Source organism: Lagenorhynchus albirostris, chromosome 14 (assembly GCF_949774975.1).
Source record: "Lagenorhynchus albirostris chromosome 14, mLagAlb1.1, whole genome shotgun sequence".
NCBI lineage: Eukaryota > Metazoa > Chordata > Mammalia > Artiodactyla > Delphinidae > Lagenorhynchus > Lagenorhynchus albirostris.
In genome coordinates, this window is record NC_083108.1 from 78,519,164 (window position 1) to 78,547,124 (window position 27,961).

A 27,961-nucleotide genomic window follows, 5' to 3' on the forward strand; every position below is an offset into this window, starting at 1 on the left:
GTATTATTATCCCATCCCTGCAGATGAGAGAGCAGAAGCTCAGAGAGGTGTACTAGCCTGCCCAAGGTCACAGAGCTCAGTGTGTTGCCGCACTGGGGTTTTAAGCCAAGTGTGTCTGACTGCAAAGCCTGACCTCTCACCACCACAACACGACACAGAAGGTATATCCCAAGGCCTTACCTTTGAGGAGCTAGTGATATATTTGGACAGCCAAGTCTCATGTACTTGAAGAGTAAAATAATGCAAGAGTGAAACTGTAAGACGAGATGGCAGATCCTTAATAAGAGCACCTAGTTCGTGGGTGGAAGATGGCACTGTCACCAACCCCATGGGCGTCATCTTCATCATCGCCATCATCATCCCTACCACCACCACCACCACCATGTATTTGGACACATTCCTACCCCTTACTAATATTTCAGCTTTTGCTGAGCCCCACTCCATACTTTCCTCCTATCTCCCTTTGATGAATATTAGGACTGGCTTCTTCATAGACTTATTTGTTCAGGGACATTCCAACTGGCAGCCTCAGCTTGATGTTCTTAAAAGTCTCCTTGCCAAAGCAGTCTTTGCAATTTCTCATAACGTCCCATGGAAACACTTGCGCTTTTGCCTTTCTTTTCCATGGACAAGCCCTCTGAAACCAAATGGTGTAAATCAGTGTTTCTTAGGCTTTCACTTGCATTTGAATCATCTGGGGCTCTGGGCTTGGGTGCGGGGATAGCAAAATAAGGAGATGCCTGGGAGAATGTGTATTCCTAGGCCCCACCCCCATTTCCTTTGGTCTGAGCAAACTGAGGTTTAAATCAACTGTGGAAGTGACTGGAGAGTTTCTTGCTCATCCTCCTTCAGTGCCAGATGGGGAAACTGAAGCCCAGAGAGAAGGCAGAACCTGCCAAAATGCTCACAACAGGAATTCTGATCTCCTGACTCTTCAGTCAGTCCTTTGTATAGGTTTGTTCGGTGATGGTGATGGTGATGGTGGTGATTATCGCAGTGGTGATTGTTATTTGTTATGCCCTAGACCAGGGATCAGCAACCTTGTTCTTAAAGGGACAGACAGTAGATATTTTAGGCTTTGCAAACCAGATGGTATCTCTCGCAACTACAGTCATCCCTAGGTATCTGCGGGGGATTGGTTCCAGGACCTTCTGCCCATACCAGAATCTGTGATGCTCAAATCTTTTATGAGTATAAAATGGGGTAGTGCTGTCGGCCCTCTGTATCCACAGATGCAGAGGGTCAACTGTACTTTACCTTGTTGTTGCAGCAGGAAAGCTACAATGAATGGATGGGCCCGTGCTCCAATAAAGTTTTATTTGCAGACAGAGGCACACACTCCTTCTCTAGATTGAAGGCTGCCCCTTCTTCTCCTTGGCTGTTCAAAGGCTCTGGCTGCATTTGATGATTGTATCGGTATCTATTGCTGTATTACGGACCACCTCGAGGTGGAGTGGCTTAAAACAGCAACCATTTATTCTTGTTCAAAGTCTGCAGGTCAGCTGGGTGGCTCTGCTCGTCCGCAGCAGTTCAGCTGGTCCTGGCTGGGCTTGCATATGTGCGTGGTAAGCTGGAGGCTGGCCCATCTAGGGTGGCCTCAGGCCCAGGCCTGTTGGTTTGTTGGTTGGTTGGTTGTTGGCTAGGGCGACAGGAGTGACTGTCACTGTCTTCACACAGCAGGCTAGCCGAGCTTGTTCCGTGGCTGTCAGGAAGGGTTCCGAGGACAAGAGCCCAAGCACTCCACGCCTCTTAAGGCTTAGGCTCAGAACGGACCAAGGACCTTTCCACCCCATTCTGCTGGCCAAAAAAGACATCAGGCCTGCCCGGATGCAAGCGACGGGGAAAAGAAAGATTCCACCGCCTGGTGAGAGGATGCAGAATCACCTTGGGAAGTGCATGGATGCAGGGGGGAGGGGAGAACCCGAGCAGTTTTGTCATCATTCTACCAAGAGGCATCCGGGCAGAGCCCGCCTGGTCAGTTCTCAAATTCTCAGTCTTCACGTCAGCCGAGGTGGATCCGAGCCTGGTCAGTCCCTTCAATCCCAGTGCGATTGATCCCCAAACCAGCTGAAGATTCTGAACTGACTGTATGGGGGTCAATTCAGTCATGCCAAGGAAGACGGGACCTTTATCTTTTTAAAAAAAGAGGTGGGGCACAGTCTGCAGGAAGGAGGACAGCCCCTCCTTTCCTCTGAGAGATGGCTGGCCTGTCCTTACAGCCCTTCCCGAGCGACTGTGCGACAAAACAGTGCCTGCAGCCACTGTCTGGGTTTGCCCTTGGCAGTCGGCATCGGGTGCTTTGTAGCATTTTCTGATTTCTCTTAGTAAAAGTTTTGAAAAAACGTTGTTTTTTTCTCAGGGATGTTGACGCCCACTCGTATTCTGGTTGGTACAGCGGTTTCAACAGAGAGGGCTATTCAGATGCACTGACTGCTAGATGCTCCCCCAGGGTTCTGAGCACAGGGGTTTTAGAAGCAGGCTTTGTGCACCCTGGTCAGCGTTTTCATCTATTATGCCCCACATTTAAGAAAATAAATGCTTTCTCTTTTAATTTGACAAAATCCAAGGTATTGTGCTTTGACCTGACATACAATCATTATGAGAAAGGAGCGATTTCTATCAAGCATGTTTCTGGGGACCCTTTCTTTCTCCCTTTCTTTCTTTCTCCCTCCCTCCCTCCCTCCCTCCCTCCCTCCCTTCCTTCCTTCCTTCCTCCCTTCCTCTCTCTCTGTCTCTCTCTTTTAGTTTGCTTCACTGCATGTTAGATTAGAGATCATCGGGTTTGAGGCACTGTATTTTTTCATTAAGACCTTATTTTTTTAGAGCAGATTTACATTCAGATCAAAATTGAGGGGAAGGCGCAGAGATTTCCCATTTCTCTCCTGCCTCCCCCATTATCGACATCCCCCACCGGAGTGGGATGTTAGTTATAACTGATGAAGCTACACTGACACATCATAGTCACCTGCAGTCCCTAGTTTACATTAGGGTCCTCTCTTGGTTTTGTATATTCTGTAGGTTTGGATGAAAGTATAACGACATGTATCCACCCACTCAAGTATTATACAGAGTATTTTCACTGCCCTAAAACTCCTCTGTGCTCTGCCTATTCATCCCTCTCCCCCTCCCGCCCCGGCAACCACTGATCCTTTTACTGTTTCCATAGTTTTGTCCTTTCAGAACATCATATTGTTGGAATCATACAGTACGTAGCCTTTTCAGATTGGCTTCTTTCACTTAGTAATATGCTTTTGAAGTTTCTCCTCGGCTTTTCATGGCTTAGTAGCCCGTTTCTTTTTCACGCTGAATAACCGTCCATTGTCTGGATATACCATAGTTTATTTATCCATACATCTCTAAAGGTTGCTTCCAATTTTTGGCAATTATGAACAAAGCTGCTGTAAACATCTGTGTGCAGGTGTTGTAAGGCACTTTCTATAAGCAGAGAAAAAAGGTCCAGACCCATTGGATGAAACCCTCTTCTGCTGAAAAGGGCGTGAGGGCTCTACCCTATAATAAGAGACATCAACACTGTATTAAAGCACAGATTCGGGAACCGGACCATCTGGGCTTAGATTCCAGCTCTGCTGTTTGCTGCCTTTTCTGACCTTGGATAAGTTATATGACCTCAGTTTCTTCATCTGAAAAATGGGAGTACTAATAGTACCTTCCTCACAGTGCTGTTATGAGAATGACTTTAATTAATGGATGTAGAATACTTAAAAGAGTGTCTGGCACAGAGTAAGCGCTCTATGGGAAGTGTTTACTATTATTGTTATTTTGCTGTTGTTGCTACTATTCTTTGTTATCTCTGTGGTTGTGCATATGAGAATTGTGCCCAAATTATCAGCTCTGGAAAGTGTCAGATCCCAGCCAATTTATTCCCGCCATCTCCCATTCAGTAACCAGAAATGTATTGAGCCTACTCTGTGCATACCTGTGATGGACAAGACTCTGTAGCTCACAGGCTTGTGGGCTGCAGAGACAAGTAAACAGGTAGTTACAAGACAGCAGGGACACAAAATGTAGGGACAGAGGGACACATTGTAGGGTGGGGGGTGCTTTAGAACCCCTCGGAGAGAGGATGCTCGAAAAATCAAGGAAGGCTTCCTGCTGGAGGCGACATCCGAGCTGAGACCCAATCACGGAGAGGCAGAGGAGGAGGAAAGGGAATGTGTATCAGGAGCAGAGGACAGTGCCGAGCACCTCACCTCACTTTCACTAGAACGATTACTGCCATTATACAGATGAGAAAACTGGGGCTCAGGGAAATGAAGTAATTTGGCCAAGACCACATAGCTAATAAATGGCAAAGCTAGGATTTTAACCCAGTGCAAAGAGAGTATGTACAGTGAGCTTGCGCTGCAGAGCAGAATTTCACCAGGCTGCAGGTGGCGGCACAGGGGTGAGAGAGGAGGCTCGAGGCTGGGGAGATGGATGGGAGTCTCCCATGTGATGGGGTGTTGGTTTGCCAGGGCTGCCATAACAAAACCCCACAGACTGGGTGGCCTAAACAACAGAAATGTATTCTCTCACAGTTCTGGAGGCTGGAAGTTCAAGATCAAGGGGCCCACATGCTGGTTTCTACTGAGTCGTTTCTCCTTGGCTTTCGGAGGGCTGCTTTCTCGCTCTGTCCTCACACGCTTTTTTCTTTGTGAACGTGTACCCCAGTGTCTCTCCGTGGGTCACGGCTCCTCTTCTTCTAAAGACACCAGTCAGATTGGGTTAGGACCCACCCTCTTGGCCTTATTTTAACCTCATCACCTCTTTAAAGGTCCCCGGTACAGTCACATTCTAAGGTACTAGAGATTAGGACTTCAGCATATGAACTTCGGGACATAACTCAATCCACAGCAGATGGTTTAGGGAGTCCGAAGATCTTAAGCAAGGGAGGGAGAGGGCCACGTTTGTGCCCGTTCCTGTCACCTGCAGAAATGAGTCTGATGCTCACATGCCTCTCGGCCCCCTGTGACGAAGCACATCCCACCTCACCAGTTAACTCCCTTACCCATCCCTCCCCACCCGCAATGGACACAACGGCACGCCCAGGCCTGCAGGGGCTCTGAGTCGTGAACAGAAGAGGGGGCGTCTCCTTGGGCTTTTCACAACTGCCTGGGGTCACAGTGAGGGTACAGGGAGGTGTCTGCACAGGGCTGGGCACATGGGACAGCCACTGCTACTGTTGGTACCCAGAGCTGCCGAAATGCACTTACCTGTAGGGACCAAGCTGGTGTAAAGGGGGGAGACACAGAACTGGGAAGGCTGTGGGCTTGCGGGTCCTGTAAATTAGAAGGGAGGGATGTGTGGCTGCTTATTATTAGAAAATAATTTGCGGATGGAAAAAAAAAGGAAGGAAGGCGCTCTAGATGAAAAAAGAGAGACAGAGCTGCTGACTCTAGTTTTCCTAAGACCGGGTGGACACGGCTGCCCCAGAGCATGGGGGCGGAGGAGTGGGGTGCACGGGGGCAGCTCCCCTGCAAGCAGAGTGACATGGGTGCCTCTCAAGGGGCTCTCCGGGACACACCTGGGCCTGCTCCACACTTGAGCCCCAGGGCTCGCACTCCATCTTCTGAGCTGGGGCCTTCCTGGAAGCTGGAGGCCGGATTCCTGCCTGCCCCTCTGAGCATAGGCCCAGGAGCCCTGGGGAGTATCGATCAATACAGTAGCAGTTTCAGAGAAGAGCAATTACACAGGTTGGTAATGGAGGCATCTGACCCATTAGTGTAAGAGGAGAAATCATGCAGGGAGGGGCTGGCTAGTTAGGACTCCCCCTCACTTCCAGGAAGAATGCAGGTAGCAGGTTAACCCTCTCCTGACCTTGCTCTCGGGGTGGCCACTCATTTGGCCCCATCAGCACCTCAAACAATAAGAGCTCAGGTCCACAAAAGCACCGTCTCTGGGATTAAACAGATGCGGGTTCAAATCCTCACTAATCCTAGCGTGACCTCAGGCAACTCTACCTCTCCCAGTCCCTTGTCTGCAAAGAGGATGGGATAAAGTCACCCTTCTTATAGGGCTGTCGAGAGCATTGAGTGGGATATTCAGGCCCCATCTCTGCCACCAACAAGCTCTGTGACCTGGAGCAAACCGATGGCCCCTCTATGAGCCTCAGTTTCCTCTTCTCTAAAATTCAGATAATGATTCCTCTCCGGCAGGGTTTGGGGAGAAATAAATAACATGTGTCAGGTGTCCTACCCAATGCCTGGCTCATCGTAATACCGAATGCCCCCCAAATCAGAAAATACAGGTTAGACCTATTTTTAAATGGTGTTTTAGTTACATTTTCAAATCATGTGTTCAATGTGGTTTTCCTCAACATCCAGCTACATTTGGGGCAAAGGATTTATAAATTTAAAGCAGTGGGTCTAGTTGTTAATTGGGGTGGAGAGAAAGTACAATAAATACACTAGTTTCCTGTGTTTCCGGACGTTTTGGACCCTGCTAGTGTATTTATTGTATTTTTATCAGATGAAGAATCGGATGCCTGTAGGATGTTCATTTCCTTCAGTCCTCTCATTTGCCTGAATCCAGTCCTCTACCTGTGGGACACCCTCCCTTGTCCCTTCCCACTGTGCATGCAAATCCCCAGTAACTGGCATAGGGTCACCTTGTGTCAGATCATAGCTCTGCCGCCTACTGGCCCAGTGACATGCACAAGTTCCTCACCTCTTCTGAGCCTCAGTTCCCTCATCTGTAAAATGGGGCCAATAAATAGCTCAGGAGCCCATTGGGAAAGTTTAATGCTGGTGCGTGGGAAATGCTGCCACACTCCTGGAGCCTGGAGACAGCTCTCCAGCCGGGAGCCAGCACCACTCCTGTCTCTGTCGCCACTGTTGTGAAAAATGTTGTTCTAACAGGAGCCCCCTGGGCTTCCTCCCTCTGTCTTTGCAGCGAGCCCATCTTCCGCCAGCTCTGTGCCCTCCACTGGCTCCTGGAGGCCCTGACTATCGACCACACCCACCACACCATGAAGCCCGTGATCACCTGCTGGAATCCGAAGTAGGTCTCAGCCCTTCCACCTGCCGTGTAACTAGCAAGAGACTGGGCCGTGGGGGAGGAAGCTCCCATGGGTTCCCTTCCTCCTACTGCTGTTTCTTGGTGCGTGGGTTGCTTTAGGAGTGCTACTATGTGGGGTCCAAACGGGGGGTGAGCTGGAGCCAGGTTATACGGGTCATGCGGTGGTGACAGCCCCCCTGTGCATCCCTCCCAGCATCTCTCCCCAACTCCACATCGGAAGCTTGAAATGATTCAGCCACGGTGGGAGTATTTACACCACAGAAACTGGCCAGCAGGCCCAGTCCCGCCCTGGAAGCACAGCTAGATTTCTCTCCAGCTCTCTTCTTGGACCATGTTTCCCCAGCGCTATTCCTCATTTGTTCCTCTTCTTTTTCCTCCTCTCCCGCTCCCTTTTACTCCTCTCATTCTCCATGTTTTTGTGTTTTCCCTTTCAAAGTTTTGTTGTGTGTCTTTTTTTTTATTAACATCTTTATTGGAGTACAATTGCTTTACAGTGTTGTGTTAGTTTCTGCTGTATAACAAAGTGAATCAGCTATATGCATACATATATGCCCATATCCCCTCCCTCTTGCGTCTCCCTCCCACCCTCCCCTAACCCAGCCCTCTAGGTGCTCAGAAAGCACCAAGCCGATCTCCCTGTGCTATGCAGCTGCTTCCCACTAGCTAGCTGTTTTACGTTTGGTAGTGTATATATGTCCATGCCACTCTCTCACTTCATCCCAGCTTACCCTTCCCCCTCCCCATGTCCTCAAGTCCATTCTCTACATCTGCGTCTTTATTCCTGTCCTGTCCCTAGGTTCTTCGGAACCTTTTTTTTTTCTTAGATTCCATATATATGTGTCAGCATACAGTATTTGTTTTTCTCTTTCTGACTTACTTCACTCTGTATGTTAGACTCTAGGTCCATCCACCTCACTACAGATAACTCAATTTCGTTTCTTTTTATGGCTGAGTAATATTCCACTGTATATATATATATACCACATCTTCTTTATCCATTCATCTGTTGATGGACACTTAGGCTGCTTCCATGTCCTGGCTACTGTAAATAGAGCTGCAATGAACATTGTGGTACATGACTCTTTTTGAATTATGGTTTTCTCAAGGTATATGCCCAGTAGTGGGATTGCTGGGTCGTATGGTAGTTCTATTTGTAGTTTTTTAAGGAACCTCCATACTGTTCTCCACATTGGCTGTATCAATTTACATTCCCACCAGCAGTGCAAGAGGGTCCCCTTTTCTCCACACCCTCTCCAGCATTTATCATTTGTAGATTTTTTGATGATGGCCATTCTGACTGGTGTGAGGTGATACCTCATTGTAGTTTTGACTTGCATGTCTCTAATGATCTTGCTGTGATTTATGTCAAAGAGTGTTCTGCCTATGTTTTCCTCTAAGAGTTTTATAGTGTCTGGCCTTACATTTAGGTCTTTAAACCATTTTGAGTTTATTTTTGTGTATGGTGTTAGGGAATGTTCTAATTTCATTCTTTTACATGTAGCTGTCCAGTTTTCCCAGCACCACTTATTGAAGAGGCTGTCTTTTCTCCATTGTATATTCTTGCCTCGCTTATCAAAGATAGGGTGGCCATATGTGTGTGGGTTTATCTCTGGGCTTTCTATCATGTTGCATTGATCTATATTTCCATTTTTGTGCCAGTACCATACTGTCTTGATGACTGTAGCTTTGTAGTATAGTCTGAAGTCCAGGAGCCTGATTCCTCCAACTCCGTTTTTCCTTCTCAAGATTGCTTTGGCTATTCAGGGTCTTTTGTGTCTCCATACAAATTGTGAAATTTTTTCTTCTAGTTCTGTGAAAAATGGCATTGGTAGTTTGATAGGGATTGCATTGACTCTGTAGATTGCTTTGGGTAGTATAGTCATTTTCACAACGTTGATTCTTCCAATCCAAGAACATAGTATATCTCTCCATCTGTTTGTATCATCTTTAATTTCTTTCATCAGTGTGTTACAGTTTTCTGTATACAGGTCTTTTGTCTACTTAGGTAGGTTTATTCCTAGGTATTTTATTCTTTTTGTTGCAGTGGTAAATGAGAATGTTTCCTTAATTTCTCTTTCAGATTTTTCATCATTAGTGTACAGGAATGCAAGAGATTTCTGAGCATTAATTTTGTATCCTGCTACTCTACCAAATTCTTTGATTAGCTCTAGTGGTGTCCTGTTAGCATCTTTAAGATTCTCTCTGTATAGTATCCTGTCATCTGCAAACAGTGACAGTTTTACTTCTTTTTTTCCGATTTGGATTCTTTTTATTTCTTTTTCTTCTCTGATTGCTGTGGCTAAAACTTCCAAAATTATGTTGAATAATAGTGGTGAGAGTGGGCAACCTTGTCTTGTTCCTGATCTTAGAGGAAATGCTTTCAGTTTTTCACCATTGAGAACGATGTTGGCTGTGGGTTTCTCATATATGGCCTTTATTATGTTGAGGTAGTTTCCCTCTATGCCTAGTTTCTGGAGAGTTTTTATCATAAATGGGTGTTGAATTTTGTCAAAAGGTTTTTCTGCATCTATTGAGATTATCATATGGTTTTTCTCCTTCAATTTGTTAATATGGTGTATCACATTGATTGATTTCCATATATTGAAGACTCCTTGCATTCCTGAGATAAACCCCACTTGATCATGGTGTATGATCCTTTTCATGTGCTGTTGGATTCTGTTTGCTAGTATTTTGTTGAGGATGTTTGCATCTATGTTCATCAGAGATATTGGTCTGTAATTTTCTTTCTTTGTGACATCTTTGTCTGGTTTTGGTATCAGGGTGATGGTGGCCTCATAGAGTGAGTTTGGGAGTGTACCTCCCTCTGCTATATTTTGGAAGAGTTTGAGTAGGACAGGTGTTAGGTCTTCTCTAAATGTTTGATAGAATTTGCCTGTGAAGCCATCTGGTCTTGGGCTTTTGTTTGTTGGAAGATTTTTAATCACATTTTCAATTTCAGTGCTTGTGATTGGTCTGTTTATATTTTCTGTTTCTTCCTGGTTCAGTCTCAGAATGTTGTACTTTTCTAAGGATTTGTCCATTTCTTCCAGGTTGTCCATTTTATTGGCATATAGTTGCTTGTAGTAATCTCTCATGATCCTTTGTATTTCTGCAGTGTCTGTTGTTACTTCTCCTTCTTTCATTTCTAATTCTATTGATTTGAGTCTTCTCTCTTTTTTTCTTGGTGAGTCTGGCTAATAGTTTATCAATTTTGTTTATCTTCTCAAAGAACCAGCTCTTGGTTTTATTGATCTTTGCTATTGTTTCCTTCATTTCTTTTGCATTTATTTCTGATCTGATCTTTATGATTTCTTTCCTTCCGCTAACTTTGGGTTTTTTTGGTTCTTCTTTCTCTAATTGTTTTAGGTGTAAGGTTAGTTTTTTTATTTGAGATATTTCTTGTTTCTTGAGGTAGGATTGTATTGCTATAAACTTCCCTCTTAGAACTGCTTTTGCTGCATCCCATAGGTTTTGGGTTGTCGTGTTTTCATTGTCATTTGTTTCTAGGTATTTTTTGATTTCCTCTTTGATTTCTTCAGTGAACTCTGTGTTACTTAGTAGCATATTGTTTAGCCTCCATGTGTTTGTATTTTTTACAGTTTTTTTTCCTATAATTGATATCTAGTCTCACAGTGTTGCGGTCGGAAAAGATACTTGATGCAATTTCAGTTTTCTTAAATTTACCAAGGCTTGATTTGTAACCCAAGTTACGGTGTATCCTGGAGAATGTTCCATGAGCACTTGAAAAGAAAGTATATTCTATTGTTTTTGGATGGACTGTCCTGTAAATATCAATTAAGTCCATCTTGCTTAATGTGTCATTCAAAGCTTGTGTTTCCTTATTTATTTTCATTTTGGATGATCTGTCCATTGGTGAAAGTGGGGTGTTAAAGTCCCCTACTATGATTGTGTTACTGTCGATTTCCCCTTTTATGGCTGTTAGCATTTGCCTTATGTATTGATGTGCTCCTCTGTTGGCTGCATAAATATTTACAATTGTTATATCTTCTTCTTGGATCGATCCCTTGATCGTTATGTAGTGTCCTTCTTTGTCTCTTGTAACAGTCTTTATTTTAAAGTCTATTTTGTCTGATATGAGAATCGCTACTCCAGCTTTCTTTTGATTTCCATTTGCATGGAATATCTTTTTCCATCCCCTCACTTTCAGTCTGTATGTGTCCCTAGGTCTGAAGTGGGTCTCTTATAGACAGCATATGTACAGGTTTTGTTTTTGTATTCATTCAGCCAGTCTATGTCTTTTGGTGGGAGCATTTAATCCATTTACATTTAAGGTAATTATCAATATGTATGTTACTATTACCATTTTCTTAATTGTTTTAGGTTTGTTTTTGTAGGTCTTTTCCTTCTCTTGTGTTTCCTTGTGTTTTGGTGGTGCTGAGTTCTCTTAACTTTTGCTTATCTATAAAAGTTTTAATTTCTCCATCAAATCTGAATGAGATCCTTGCTGGGTAGAGTAATCTTGGTTGTAGGTTTTTCCCTTTCATCACTTTAAATATGTCCTGTCACTCCCTTCTGACTTGCAGAGTTTCTGCTGAAAGATCAGCTGTTAATCTTATGGGGATTCCCTTGTATGTTATTTGTTGCTTTTCCCTTGCTGCTTTTAGTATTTTTTCTTTGTATTTAGGTTTTGATAGTTTGATTAATATGTGTCTCGGCATGTTTCTCTTTGGGTTTATCCTGTATGGTAGTCTCTGTGCTTCCTGGACTTGATTGACTATTTCCTTTCCCATATTAGGGAAGTTTTTGACTATAATCTCTTCAAATATTTTCTCAGACCCTTTCTTTTTCTTCTGGGACTCCTATAATTCGATTGTTGGTGCATTTAATGTTGCCCCAGAGGTCTCTGAGACTGTCCTCAATTCCTTTCATTCTTTTTTCTTTATTCTGCTCCCTGGCAGTTATTTCCACCATTTTATCTTCCAGCTCACTTATCCGTTCTTCTGCCTCAGTTATTCTGTTATTGATTCCTTCTAGAGTTTTTTTTTTTTTTGTGATACGCAGGCCCCTCACTGCTGTGGCCTCTCCCGTTGTGGAGCACAGGCTCCGGATGCACAGGCCCAGTGGCCATGGCTCACAGGCCCAGCCACTCTGTGGCATGTGGGATCTTCCCGGACCGGGGCACGAACCTGTGCGTGCGCCACCACGCTGCGCCACCAGGGAACCCCTAGAGTATTTTTAATGTCAGTAATTGTGTTGTTCATCACTGTTTGTTTGCTCTTTAGTTCTTCTAGATCCTTGTTAAATGTTTCTTGTATTCTCTCCATTCTGTTTCTGAGATTTTGGATCATCTTTACTATTATTACTTTGAATTTTGTTCAGGTAGGTTGTCTATTTCATTTTCATTTATTTGGTCGTGTAGGTTTTTACCTTGCTCCTTTGTCTGTAACATATTTTTTTGGCGTTTCTTTTTTTTTTATTTTGATGGGTGGTGCTGTATTCCTGTCTTACTGGTTGTTTGGCCTGAGACGTCCAGCACTGGACTTTGCAGGCAGTTGGATAGAGCTGGGTCTTGGTGCTGAGAGGAGGACCTGTGGGAGGCCTCACTACGATTGATATTTCCTGGGGTCTGAGGTTGTATGTTAGTCCAGTGGTTTGGACTCAGAGCTCCCACCACAGGAGCTCAGGGCTGACCTCCAACCTGATCCTGCAAGTTTCATGGTGCAGTTAAAAAAAAAAAGGAAGGAAGAAAGAAAAAAGATTAAAAGGAGCAGTACAATATCAAAGAATAAAAAACAAAATAAAATTAGAAAGATAAAAATATATTAGGAAAAATAAAACTATAATTGAAACAACTGCAACAAGGTAAAATAAAACCACAACAGAGAAAAGAAACAAAAAGGTGTGTGGGGGGGGGACAAGGCAAAAGGAGAGAACACTAACAAAGTATAAAGAATAAAATAAAATTAGAAAAATAAAAGCTTTATTAGGAAAAATAAAAATATAAAAGAATCAGGGCTTCCCTTGTGGCGCAGTGGTTGCGAGTCCGCCTGCCGATGCAGGGGACACGGGAAATTGGGGGGCCCTGGGTGGGGGTGTGGGGTGGGGCTTGGACTCTGCACGTCAGGAGGGAGGCTCCCAGGGCAAAGGATTAAGACCCAGCCTGCTGGGCTCCCCAGTGCCTAAGTGGACAGGGAAAGCGCTGGCCCCATTCTCCTCCGTTCCTTCGCGCCCCTCCCCCACCGTCTCCCCCAGGGTCTCCCCCGTCGCTGGACCCCTAATCGTGGGTGGGTCCCACTGGGTGTAGGAACTCCCCCCCTCCCCCAGCCGCCCCTCAGGGGTGCTGGTCCCAGAGGTCTGGCCTTTACTTTTGCTCCCCCTTCCCTCCCTCCCACTCCCTCAGGACCCGCGTGGCTGGAGGCCGCCTCCTTGGGCAGAGGGTCAGGCCCAGGATCTCAGCAGGTTCCTGGGGGCCCAAGTGGGCAGGGGGAACCTGGCCACACTCCCTTTTGATCCTCTGCCCTCCCAGTGTTCCCCCAATTTCCCCCTTGGGGCGAGGGATCCCTTCCCCTCCCCCAGCCATGCTACTAACCTCAAATGTAACCAGAAATATAAGTCATGCATCTATTGATAGATCAGTAACTCCAACTGATTCCATGTTTTTGGTTGGGATGAATTTAAAACTGCAGTTCCCCTTGATGCAGTGGTTTATAACCTTTATTTTTTTTAAGCAGCAGAAATCCTTTTTTAATAATAGAAACCCCAATGATGTTAAACAAAATTTTCAAAATGGACCTTCTACATGAATCAGGAGGTTGGGAGAGCAACTCACTTCCACCCCAACCAAGGCACCCTTGTTACTTCCAAGGTACTTTGTGGCATACAGAATTTGTTTGAAAACCACAGCTTTAAAACATTTCCCACACATTATTTTTGTGTAAAACAAAACTGCTCAAGTAATAAATGAATACAATCTATTTCTATTAAAAATTTCCAAAAAATTCAGAAGCATATAAAGTGTGAAAGCCTTTATCTCCTCCTGCCCCAAATCCATTCCCCTCCCTAGAGGAAATCCTTTTAAAGTCTGAGGTATGTCCTTCCTCCTTCCGCCTCCTTTCTAATGCTGCGCGCGCGCGCGCGCGCGCGCGCACACACGCACACACTTTTTTTTTTTTACAGAAATGGGATCATGCTCTGCATATTGTTCTGCATGTGATTTTCCCCCTTTTACAGTGTCTTACGGACATCTTTCCATCATGGTTGTAGGGGAGCAGAATTTGCCACCCCAAAATGTCTCTTTGGCATGTGGATTACTTTGAGCTAAAAACAATAAAGGCCCAAAAAACTCAGGAAGAAACTTTGACCTTCCCCCTAACTGGCTAACAGGATTTAGACAGAGGGCCTCTTCTTGGAATAGAGCTATCACCAGAGATGCCTGCAAAGAACACGGGCTGGGTGTAGTGAGTGAGTCCACCCTGTGTCCCATTGAATCTGCCTGGCCCAGCAAACATTTGTTTACCAACATGGTACAGGCAAAGCTTCCACATTCTTTTAACATTTTTACCATATTCTTTTCATATTTGAGTATTCTTTGGTCTGGACAGACCATATTTTAGATAGCCATTTCTCTACTAATGGACACTAGGGTTGTTCCCCAGTTTTTGCCATTTCAAATAGTACTGCATGGAATATCCTTGCACATATATTTTGTGCCGGGTTGAAAATATTTCTGTTGGCTAGGTTCTGAGAAATAGAATTTATGGGTCCGTGCAACATCTAATTTTTTTCACAGTTGATACCTAGATTCTAAGAGAAAGGCCCCTGAACCAGTGGACCTCTAAAAGCATTGTATCTCCCTGAGTGAGCTACCAGCGGCGACATCTTGCCTCTGACATTTGGGCACCACTCTCCCAAACTGAGGAAAGAACATAATAGAGAATTTGGATTGAGAAGACAAAAAGGACCATCTTTATTTCCTTTGATTGGTTTTAGAAATATGCCCATAAGGGGGCCCAAAATTGTTATCCAAAAAAAAAAAAAAGACAGTGGTTACATTGAGTCAAGTGGAGGTTTTCCTGTGACTCGTCAGGACAGTATCCTATCAGAGAACCGAGGATGTCCAGCTCTGTAAGAGCAGAACCTCAACCAACCAGAACCTCAGCCAGACCTGACGGAAAAATGCAGCCCAGGAATGATTCCCCCAGAAAGTCAGAGTACTTGTTGGGGGTTGTTTTTTTCAGTGAACCCTTTGCTCCTGATGGTGATTTCACTTGGGGGTCAGTGGTATGCTGGTCAGTGTTTAATCACCAGTTCTCCAGAGAGGGAAAAACCATGATTTGCAGCCATGCCGATTTCCATGGTATAAATACTCCCACCCTGGCTGATTTCAAGCTTACCACCATGATGTTACTAACTTGGAGTTGGGAAGAGATGCACAAATGTAGTTCTTGTGATGCAGTATGAGCCAACTCTAGCACACCATTGTTTGGGATTGATTAAAAAAAAAAAAATTAGGGCTTCCCTGGTGGCGCAGTGGTTGAGAGTCCGCCTGCCGATGCAGGGGACACGGGTTCGTGCCCCGGTCCGGGAAGATCCCACATGCCGTGGAGCGGCTAGGCCCGTGAGCCATGGCCGCTGAGCCTGCGCATCTGGAGCCTGTGCTCCGCAACGGGAGAGGCCACAACAATGAGAGGCCTGCGTACCGCAAAAAAAAAAAAAAAAAAAAATTAGGAATGATGGGGGCAGGGCGAGTGTTATGTTCCCTAGCAAGTGCCAGAAAGATTTTTTTTTTTAGTTAGTAAGAAAAGGGTGTCTTCTCTTTAATGCTTAATCCCTATTTATGATGTTTCACACTTATGCCATAATGTGAATTTCCCCAAATCTTCAAACACATTTTTTAAGGCCCAGAGGGAGTAGAGTGATTAAGGTCAAGGACTTTGACCTCAGAAGGACATGGATGAGTCCAGGCCCTGCCACTTAATGGCTGTGTAACCTTGGGCAAAGTCACTTAATATCTCTGGGTCTTGGTTTCTTCATGTGTCAAATGTGTTCCTGTTTCAGAAGAGTTCTTGCAAGGATTAAGCAAGACAGAACACATAGAACATTTAGCCTGATGTCTGAGAAGACGATAGCTATTCAAGATCAAAATCCCGATTTTAAAGAGCAGTTAGGGCTATGCCTGTCAATACCATTGAGACTTAGGGCTAGGGAAGAAATAAACCTCTGAGCAGAATTTTACCAACAGCTGAGATCCATGTTCACTGAGCGAATGGACAGATACAACGAGATGGGGGCGGGCGGGGGGAAGGCTACGTGAGTTCAACCAAAATCTGGTTGCAAAGATGGGCAATCCAGGGAATGACCCCAAGAGGAAAATACCACATCTTCAGTTCCCCTGACTGTGCTTCTCAGAGTTTCCACCGTCAAGCAAGCATCTTCTGTTATTAAAGTGCTCGAAACATAAACCTTGAGTCCTGATACCCACCATGCATTTTCCAGAAGGAAACATCCATTCTCCAGGACCTGTAGATCCCACAGGTTCCGTTTCTGTTAGACATTATGATGGCTGTAGGTCCAATCCTGCCCCCTTATGGATTTTATAGTAAGAAAGTGGGGTGGTTCAACACCTCAAAGTGGGCTTTCTACAGGCAGCAAAACTTTACTAACTGGCATCTAGTGTGCTACAAACAGATGATCTTTGTTCAGTGCAGGAAGAGCCCATATTTGGATGGATTGGCAAATGGTTTGGTAAATGGACAGATGAGAGACTTTAGCATTGCATTCTTAGTTGCACCGGAGTCTCTGCTTTATTTAGAAAAAAAATAAAAGGAAAAAAGGCCTTCCCAATTTCATCATGTGGCAGTTGAAACACATTATCATTTCCCAGCATCCTCATTAATTCTCCTAGCAGGAGAGTTTATTTCAATTGACAAGATGATCAGGTCCACACAGAGCAGAAACTGAGCCTTCAATAATGAATGTACTAATTACCCTTCTCTGAGAGATGTAGGCTTCTGTTTAGGCAAAGTAAGGCTTGTTTCATATATCAGGGCCCACAGATTTTTATTCAAACCTTTGGGACCAGCTGGGTTTCAGAATTCTGATTTTTTTTTCTTTTTCGACATTTTAGAAAAGAAATATGGGACATATACCATATAGAATATCTTACTCCCAGAGGGAACTGGGGCAGCACCCTATCATCAAACATATTTCTGCAGGAAAAAAACTGAATGAATATTTATACTAAGTGGATACTCAAAGGTAAATAAAGGTCATCAATAGCCTCCCATCAGTTCAGGTCATGTTTTGCTGCCAAATAGGTTATTAATTTTGCTTTTTGGTTGTCAAGGCCCTTTGGATTTTGGAGTTGGTTCAGGGGTTGTGAACTTCTACTGGTTTTATTCTTATTAGAGACTCACTTTCCAAGGACTGACTAGAAACGAATGGATCTTTACAGAGAAACAGACAAGACCCGGTGTAAGCAAGCACTTCAAGCCTTAGTGCCACCTCTTCCCAGTGCCACTCACCCCCACCCAATGGGGAAGGACAGGACAGACCCCAGGCCTTAGAGGGAAGTGAAGAGTTACTGATGTACCTTCCAGGCAGAGGAGAGGAGCTGTTTCAACAGCCTTGAGCCTCCATAGGCAGGTAATCATGTGCTCTCCGCTGGGGCAGTCAGGTATGTCTTACTGCCTCGGGCTGTCCCAGAGAGACACCATTGGACCCACTCTTTTTTTTTTTTTTTGGCTTGCAGGATCTCAGTTCCCCGACCAGGGATTGAACCTGGGCTACGGCAGTGACCACTAGGCCACCAGGGAACTCCTGGACCCACTCTTAAGTGGAGAGTCCAAGTGGAAAATCCTGATTTTCATTAAGAGAGTCCATACGCTCAAAGGCTGGGCTTCTCAGGCACAAAGAACCCACACCTGCTTTAGAAAAATATAGATGCCTTTCTATATATAAAGCCTTTCAAATATGACACAGTCACCTAAATCCAGCTACTGTGTTATAAGGAAAATAGCTGACATTTGAGTGCTTTCTTTGTCAAGCACTGCTCTGGATATATGACCTTAATTGAGCCTCATTCTGACTTACAAATGAGGAAACTGAGTCAAAGAGAATTTAAGTAACTTGCTCCAAGTTACGCAGCTAGTAGAAGTCAGGACTTGAACCCAGGTAGCCCAGATGCAAAGCATGTGCACTTAACCACTAAATGATTGTCTCCTCTGTTTCTAGCCAAGGCCCCCAAATCTTCAATTAATTTAGGGAACAGTCTGGTGTCAAGAAAAAAAAAAAAGAATAACTCATTTATTTGCTAGGATACAAAAGGGACCCCAACTTACCAAGATCATATGATATCTAAATATATAATTTCCTTTAAAAAAAGGCCGTTCTACATTTATTGTTTTGCAACTAAATTTTTGTTATTTAATAAATAAGTTAAACATCTCTCCATGTCAAAACCTCTTTTAACGACTGTGGAGTTTATCAACATACTTAACCAATTCCCCCCAAATCTTTTAAGTGTTTGCCGGATTGTCACTATTGTGAAAAAAAGGTGGCATCATTCTGAACAACACATTAGCAGCAATGCTTCCCCCCACCCCGACCCCAGAAAGTCTCGTTTTCCTTCAACCCACTTTTTTCAGGCACTACTGGGGATTCACCCATGAAAACAAAACAACATTCCTGCTCTCTGGAGCTTCTATTCCAAGGGATGTGGAGGCGAGCAACAGATAATAAACATGTAATAATTAAGATTCCTTGAGATAGCATTAAGCGTCATGAAGAAATTGACAGGGTGATGTGATAGTGACAGGGTGGGGGGGGTGACTTTTAAGTTGGGTCGTCAGGGAAAGCCTCACAGAGAAGGTGACGTTTGAGTGAAGTCTCTGATTTTACCTGCACTGACCTAATTGCATTATTCCTCCACGCCTGTTCTCAAGTGGACATCTCTACAGGAGTCGGAAAACATGGCAGGATCATCAGAGCACCTATCATCACTCAGGAGTTGGGACGGGCACCCTGGCCTGGGAGATCCTGAGAGCTTTGAACTCTGTTCCCTCCCTGCTGCAAAATCAGCAGTTACGTCCGTTCTCCCATCTTTTTGTGGACACGTGAACACATCCTAAACCAGCCAGCAGACTTTCCACCCTGAGGAGCAAATGCGGATTCAGAAAGAGTGAAGTATTTGAGAAAATTACTCTGATTGCCACTGTGGATAGATGTCTTCAAGTGGCTGCTAGGAACAAAATGTGCTTGGCGGTACAGTTAAAAGAGATGCAGCGGTGCTCAACGACTTCTTCCCTTGATTTCTGGCAAATAGGATCCCCCAGAAAGCTTCAGCAGAGAGAAAATGTGGTCTCAAAATCACAGCCACTTCTCCCCCACGGATGTGCCCTAGTGCCTCCTTGCCCACCATCAGCCCCTCCTCCAAGCCACATTAAGGTTTCCGTTGAAAAAAGCATGCGTTGTTCATAGTTCAGCTGTATTCAGTTCTGTATACAAGGCACCCTGGAAAGCTCCTAACGAGCCCCATTTCATTGCATCTTCACTCTAATCATCCTCTGACTTAGCTGATATTCCCCCATTTGACAGATGAGGACACTGAGGCTCAGAGAGGGTAAATATTACACAAAATCTCACATCTAGGAAGCAGCAGGGCAGGCGGAGGACTCAAACAGCTGGTCCACCCGATTCTTAAACCCACTGTTAACCACCCAGGTACACCCCTTTTCCTGGTTCTGATGCTCAAGAGAGACTGGCCTGAGGTCACACAGACAGTAAATCAGAGGCATCGATTAGGTAAGGTCAATTAAGCTGCCGTGATGAGCAACCCCCAAATCTCAGCAGCTTAGCGCAGCGCAAGTTCATTTCTCGCTCACCCTTTACGTGTCCACCACACGGGACTCTGCTCACCATAGTGGCCCAAGGACCCAGCAGGAAAGGGAATCTGACCTGAGCACTGGCCCTTAAAGCATCGCCCTACAGGCCACGTGTCACTTTCGCTCAAGTATTTTTGAACAAAACAAGTCACAGAGCGACCCCCAACTTTAAGAAGCCGAGAAGACCTGGGACTGTGGTGGGTGAAGGGCCCTGACTGTCCCTCCAGGCCGTGGGCAGGAACTTCAGCTTGCCTGTGTAGTAGTGTGCAGTGAGCGCACTGTGGATGACGACGCTTGGGTTATTGCCTTTTCTCCCCCTATCGATCCTCCTTTTTGGTTTATTTGCTACTGAAAGTGAAACCTCAGAGAGACGGATTCTGTCCAACCAGGCCCTTTCTTTATCAGTGGCTTTGCAAGAACGATGCTCAGGGCTTTTTAAGATCCCTGGGACCTTGCTGCATTTTTAGCTCATTTAACCTGCTGCCTGAAGTCATAATAGATTTTGGGTCGTCTTGGAAGTCTGCGTGAACGAGAAACCTCCATCTTCCCGATCGGGTCTGAATATTTAAGATTTTGAAAGCTTGGCCGTACCAGATTTAATTTTAAAAGGGGAAGAGGGTTTCCTTTTGAACATCAAGAAGAAGCCTGGAGGCACAGCAGGAGCTGCGTTAGCAAAGGGGAAAAGCGAGAAAAGCCCTGTGGTCTTGAAAGAAACGCTCCAAAGCGGAAACACTAAAGCTTCCAGTTGGTGAGCCTTAAATTAGACTTCAAAAGTGCCGCTAGTTTAAATATTGTTTATAGGACTGAAGTATTGCTGCTCCTTCCTCCAGCTGGATTTTAAACATTCCCTAATTTGATTACGCTGGGGAGAGGCAGGCAGAACCAACGTTACATGAGCTTCACTGTTAATTATTCAGAGGGCTTTTTATTGTGTAATCAAACATAAAGTCTTACAAAAAGCTTGGAGGCACATTCTCACCCCACCCTCCCCAGCCGGACTTTCACCTTGTCGTCTGTGTGCATTTCTCAGTTTGTGGCTGTGAGCTGGTAGGTGCCCAGCAAGGGCTCTGCCGATAAAGAGCGCACACATCCCCCTCCCCGTCTGGGCTGGTAGAAACCTTTGATTCTGCGGCTCAGACCCGCATGCCATAAGAATCGAGCTTTATTTATCTTGATCACCTTTGCCTCCTATCTGAGCATCTCCCCCCACCACCAGCACTTGGCAGCCCCTGCTAAGTCTAGACTCCTGTTGGTGCCTCCCCACATCAAACTGGTCTGGCCATCTCATTCCCTCAGGTCCCTCCTCTACGCTGGATGACAGCCAGCCAAATGATCTAAAGGCTCCCAGCCATCTAAAACCCTTTCTGCAGAGAAAAAGGAGATAAAGAAAGAAAGGGATGGATGGATGGGTGGATGGATGGAGAGATCAACAGATCAATCAGTCAATACGTAGATAGGTAGAGGTCGCTGAGAGAGCTTATCAACAGGGACCCACCACCCCATAGCCACAGGTCCAGAATCCAAAAGGCTCTGAAAACTCAGTTTTGCCATAACTCAATCTGACAGCAAAATCTGACATGAACCAAACTGATTTGATGGCAAAACTTGACTTGAAGCTATTTATGGTCTTTATCCCACCTAGTGTAAATATTCATATATATCACTGCAGAAATATTAATGTGTTTGATTATAAGATGCTGCCGAGACCCCACTGGAAGGATTATGTTAACATATGGTATACGTGCAGCATATTTCCATTCCAAAATGCCAAGATTCTGAATTTGGCAACACATCCGGTCCCACAGGTTTCTGATCAAGGGTTATAGGTATGTCACCATCCAAACTTGCTGGGGCTTCAGTCTCATACCCAGAAAGTTCCAACCCATGAGGGAAGATCCAGGTTTCACGCAACCTGAAGTTTATTTAGTTGGGGAGAGGGGCGCTTTAAGAAAAAGGATACAAAGTTAAACTACAAAATTAGGTACAGGGCCCTGGCGGGACCCATGCAAGTGAGGGTCATTAGATTCATTGTGAATATGCACCTGGATGAGTGACTTAAGACCCTGAGTTTGTTTTCTCATCTGTAAAATGGGATGATAAATGACTGCATCACAAGGTTTTGTTGAGATGATTCAGCGAGAATGCACAGAAGCGTCTTGCATGTAGAAGTGTGTAGAATTTTCACTCAATAAACTCCAAACCAGTGATTTTCATTGTGCAACGCACCCTGTAAGCTCCCCCCGCCCAAGCAAAGTTAGTAATTCTCTCTGTGCGTTTACTCAGAAGTGACCCTGATGGTGGGACCCTTAGGCACCAGAGCAGGCAGAGATTTGGAAATGAACATGCTTTTTAATTCACCCCCAAGAGGAACCGCAGACCTGCCCTGGAGTCTATGAGAGGACCCAAGTCCAAAACGCAAACAGATGCGGAATGTGTACAAATACACTCCACCTCCCTCAGTCCCTACCCAGTAAGCGGTGGTCTCTCCTAACCTCGATTCCCACTCGCGAGACCCGGCTGTGAAGAACTGTCCCTTCCGCTGCTTCCCGAGTATAGGAGGGGGAAAAAATCAGAGCAGAGAACAGCCACCATCCATCATCTCTTTATTGCATTTCTTAAAAGTACTTGTAATAAACTGAGGCTCTAGAAACGGAAAACTCATTAAGCTGTTTCTCACTCAGGGACCCAGGTGGAAGCAAGAGCACAATAAAAAAAATCAATAAGGACAAGTCCATGGGACAGAGGTGGGAGCGCTTCATCACAGCCCCAAAGGTAACTGTCAGCACGTGACTCTGCCGCCTGGCTACCAGCCCCAACTTGGGTGGGAGGCATTTTCGCCAGTCTTGTCTCTGATGGGATTTTTTTTTTCTACTTGGTTCTCTGAGTGAAGGGAAGTCAGAACCTCGTGCTGCTGGGTGGTTTTTATAAATTTTAATTAAAATGATTATCTGGGGATTTTAGAAGAAATGTCGTTTGGCTGGACACCACCTCACGCAGCAGGGAAGGGGTGGCCGAGCAGCCGCCTCATAAGATGTCACTGGAAGGAAATGGATTCACTCACTGTCTACGTTTAATCAGTAACAGTCACCTCTCTTTCTCTCTCGCTCTCCCTTTTCTTTCAAACTCAGTCAGAAAATAAGTGAGTGATTGAACAGACAGGGTTTTCTACAAACTAGAACGTGTGTTTATTATTAAGAGAAAATCAAGAGGTCTATTCTTTTCACTCAAAACCATTCCTAACCCCCAAAACCCCCAAACTCATCCACTTAACAAACAAGCACCGTAATAATAATAATGGCAAGAGTAGAGAGCTGAAGGCAGTTGAGAGAACACACAATGAGACTTTTGCTGAACCTGTGCTCCAACCCACAAAATGGATATAATGCTGGTTTCTGCTCACTTCTTTTTGTTGTTGTTGTTAGTTTCTGCTTTGTAACAAAGTGAATCAGTTATACATATGTTCCCATATCTCTTCCCTCTTGCATCTCCCTCCCTCCCACCCTCCCTATCCCACCCCTCTAGGTGGTCACAAACCACCAAGCTGATCTCCTCGTGCTATGAGGCTGCTTCCCACTAGCTATCTATTTTACATTAGTAAAGAACCCCAGGAAACAGTATGCAATCTCACTTTGAAAATGTGAAAATGCTGAGCATTATTGTGGTTATGTAATTTTTAGAAGCCAATCTTGAACAGAATTACAGTGGGCCAGGTTCTGTGCTAAGGAAGCTCTTTAGGTGTAGTAGCCAGTCCTGTCCTCCTACTAACCAACCCCGTGGGGGCAGTATTCTTATTTCCAGGTAGGAGAGCAGAAAGTTAGGGCTTGAAGAGGTTGAGTGATTTGCATGAGGCCACACAGCTGGGCAGTGGCAGAGCCCAGAGTTAGTCCTGGGTCTGTTTACTAAACCCTGTTTATTAAAACACTGAGCTCTTCAAAAGCATGTTCTCTCTGGTAGGATTATCACTGCCCCTCATGAAGTTTCACCGTTTCCTTGCTGTTTCATCAGGGCACTTCTAAGTGCCCTGAGAAGGAGAGCCTTTGTTTTTATCACAGAGAGTTGCTGTGGAGATAGCGTGTGTATCTGTCTCCAGAGAGGCACAGAAAAAGCAGGAGCCACAACCTTTAAAAAAATGTCCTTCAGGAATAGTCACAACTACAGTTGGAGGAAGGACGAGTGAGTCACTGCACTTGAACTCTCACTGAATTGAAATCCCCCCTGGGCGAGTTTGCAGATCAAACTCTGGGCTGCAGTGTGGTCCATTCTGAGGATGAGGGAGCACTGAATTAGGAATCAGGAGACCTAGTTTAGCCAGTGTGGCTCTGTTCACTGCATGGCATTGGAGAAGTCCTTTCCTCTCTCCTGACCTCAGTTTCTTCAGCTGTAAATTAAGGACTTTGAAAGAGAGGCTCCAGTCAACTTCCACAGCAACTGATAGTGTTCTGTATGTGTGGAGCTTGTCAGTGCCAAGGCAGTGATCATTAAGAGCCGGACAAATGGCATAAATGAAAAAAATCAGGCTGGGTAACACAGTAGGGAGTGGTGAGGTCTGTGGCAAACAGGAATTCTGCACAGCTAAAGGGAAGAACCTCTGCTTAGTTCTACTCATCTCGCCATGTGAAGATGGGACCCAGGGCTTATCATTTTCAAGAGAGGCCGGTAACCTCAGTTCTTATATAAAGATATCCCCAATCTGTAGAATTCTGGGCAGCTGAACATGTCTCCCCATGGGCCACCAGTTTGAAATCCCTCCTTCTAAGAAAGTACAAGGAATCATTCGGGGAAATCTTTTCCTTTGTTGCCAAAAAGCAGTCCCTCCTGAGGTGCAACACGGCAGCCAGTTAATACCACTCCTGAGTGAAATACAAAACAGAGAGAAGAAACATTTGGGGATTTAAGTCAATTCAGGGAGAGTCAGTTCAATAAAGGGCAAGCAGGATGCTGAAACTGCCTGTCACATCTTCCCCCCACATTTTATTTTTCCGCCACTCTCAATTAATGAGAAGTGTCAGCCCTTCGCTCTGGGTTTCCTGTCTGTGGCTTTTAATTGAATTTTAATTAATGGCAACTTTAGGAGCACAGGATGAAATCCTAACGCAGGGAAGAGGCACACAGAACTCTGGGCATGGAAAGCTCTTCTGAGATCATCCCAGCCCGTCCTCTCTGTTGTATAGACGAGGGGACGGAAGCAGGGGAGAGTGACCAGTTCAGGGCCCCCTTGAGGTCCCCTGGCTCTGAGTCTGGTGCTCATTGCAAGACTCCAGGCTGCCCTGGTGACACAATCTGTCCAGCCTTCAAAAATGACATTGATGTAAAGAGTGTGGTTTCCAGAGTCAAGAATTCATGTCGTGCCAGGTGAGACAGGAAGAGTTGCCTTCTACAGGTATTATCCCTGAGCGCTGACATTCTCTCTCCCTCTGGGGGCAGAGAGCAGAGGGGCTGTCAGTCTGGCAAGCTCTTGTCCAGTTGCGATGCCAGGACAAAGGGGCCATTGCATCAAGCCCCTAATTTATCAAAGGGAAGAGCATGCCAACTTTTGGCATTTGCTTTTTCTTTATCACAGTCATTTTGTAACTCCCATGCTCCCTCGGAGATCCGGTTAAACCCAGTTTGAACTCCAGTGCCCCAGGCTATCACATTCTGAAGCGTTCCGTCACTTGTGTAGAATTTCACTGAATACATTGGGGGAGGTGGCCTTCCCAGCAAGATATCACATCTTAAACCCCACAACCTTCTTCCGTCTCTCTTCCCTCACCCTCGCCTTGCCCTGTGCAAGCAAGAAATCCCTCCGCTCTTCCGGAGCAGGGAGGTTCCACCTACACTCAGGGCCCCATGAGGTGGCCAATCAAAACATTACTTCTGATCACCCACAGTGGACTCTCGGTGAGTCCTGCTGAAAACAATTCTCTCCACCCTGTTAGATATTTATTAAATGTTGTGTGGTCTTCAGTGCTGCCTCTTCTCCTTATCTTCTTCCCTAGGGTATCACACACTATGAGTTTCATCCAAAGAAGACCTTGGACTACCCTCCAAGGGCTTTCATTTCAAATGTTCTCAAATGAAATTGTTTCTCTTTTAATGGAGTGTAAACTGTAGCCCAGACCCTCACTGAGCTCTTATCCTGGAGCAGCTGAGCAACTTAGGGCAAGTTAGGAAGCCTAAGACATGAAGCATGAATTAAATGAAGACATAAGCCCACACAGTACATTCTGAAGTGACACCAGTCATGCAAGACGGTGTGTGTGCGTGCACGCACGCACACACACACAGACACGCACACATTCCTGTAACCTGTCCACTCTGACTCCTTCCAAAAATCCCCATTCTTCTCGCAGGACTTTCCCTACCTACTCCCTTTCACCTCCTAGGACTTGTCATCTAGGTCTTCCCACCCACCTCCATCATGGCTCCTCCCCCCTCCACCCAAGAGTGCCCCCTCATCAGACAAATCTGCATCCCTCACCTGCACCTCCTGAGTGTCAAGCCTAGAGTTTTCTCCATCTTGTATTCTTCAGAAAACCCCAGTGAACATAAATCTTTATTCTTTGAGCCCCAGGTGTCATTTGGTGAACAAAAGGTTGATACATAGAATTGGGGGTCGAAAGCAAGATGCAGCTAAAGAAATTAGACCCATCCTCCCCCAGTTTAAGAATCAACTCTGATGATTATTACAAAAGAAAAGTCAAAAACCGTTGTCGTCCAAGGCAACATCATTGGAATACATGTTTGGCTTCCTGTGGTGACTACCTGGGCAACCATTGCACTCACAGAGTAGAATAAGTCCCATCAAACTCGCTTCCAATAAACACATGTGTATAAATTATCTTGATTTGTGACAGAAGGTCTTTCCAGACCCAGGATATGTCTCATGGTGTTCGGAAAGAGCCAAAAGGAATTCACATTCAGAGCCAGGTTTTCGCTTTTTTTCTTTCCTACTTTCCTCCCTCCCTTCCTCTTTTCCTCCGTTCTTCCCTTCCTTCCTTCCTTTCTAAAATCCCTCTTTATTTTCTCTTTCCTTCAGACCAAGAGATTCAAGGTTCCTGTAGCACGCGTCACCAGCTACAAACCAAGCCGGCGAGGCTCCACCCTCAGTCTGTCTCGGACAAGTGGAGGGTCATCCCCCCAGAGCAGCATGGTCTCCGTGAACCCGGGCTCAGATGAGCCCCAGAGTGTGATCACCCAGGCGACAGGCAGCAAGGACGTTGAGGACAGTGAATCGTCTTCGGCCAAGCCTGAAGAAGAACCTCTCCATGTCAGTAAGTCCTTCCTTAGATCTGACGAGTCTGCCCTGACTCTGCCCTGAAGCCAGATATCAAGAGCCCCATGTGCTTCACCTTCGCCCCACTCAGGTAAAGGAGACACACAGGTCCCCCAGCCCTGTTCAGGCTCCCTGGACCCCTTTGCTTTCCCTCAGTGGAGATCAGAAATATACTCTAACTTGGGTTACTCTGAACCATTTCTCCTTGGGAGACAGCCCATGGTCATCAACTGCTCTTTTAAAAACTTTTAATAGTATATTTTACTTAGCCCAATTCATAAGATATTGTCATTCGACATGTGATCATGTAAAAAAGTATTGATAAGATATTTTACGTTTTTCATACTGGTTTTGAAGTTCGGCGCCAGCAGCTTTATTGGGGTACAACCCGCACACCACAAAGTTCCCTTGTTGCAGGCGCACGCGCCAACGGTTCTGTGTAAATGCATGGAGTTGCATAACCAACAGCACCATCTAATTTTAGAACATTTCAATCAACCCCAAAGAAAACCTCACGTCCACTGGCAGTCCCTCCCCTTTCCCACCACAAGTCTACTTTCTGCCTCTGGAAGTTTGACTTTTCTGGACATTTTATATAGGGAAGTTGTATCACTCTGTGACCCCCCCCCCACTCTGAAACAAGCCTTCTCAATGGTTCACTGTTTGGGGGACACAGGTTCTTTAGAAAATCTGTTGGAAACTATGGGCCTCTCTTTAGGAAAAAAATTCAAGCATACACACATACATGTTTTTGCACACTCTTTTAGGGGGACCCTGTGGACCTCCACCAGGTAGAATTGTGACTGGGTTCCATAAGTCGTGTTAAAAAGTTCATTTTCAGGACTTT

The 27,961-nt window shown here is 45.3% G+C and overlaps 1 protein-coding gene across 1 annotated transcript in view; it reads left to right on the forward strand.

The window, feature by feature from the left end:
- CCDC60 (coiled-coil domain containing 60) overlaps nt 1-27,961 on the forward strand; it is a 248,739-nt gene that overhangs the window by 201,670 nt on the left and 19,108 nt on the right. Inside the window, exons 7-9 of the mRNA XM_060121620.1 lie at nt 6,892-6,999; nt 22,541-22,631; nt 26,878-27,112. Coding sequence (XP_059977603.1) covers nt 6,892-6,999; nt 22,541-22,631; nt 26,878-27,112 — 434 coding nt within the window. The remainder of the gene's footprint in view (nt 1-6,891; nt 7,000-22,540; nt 22,632-26,877; nt 27,113-27,961) is intronic.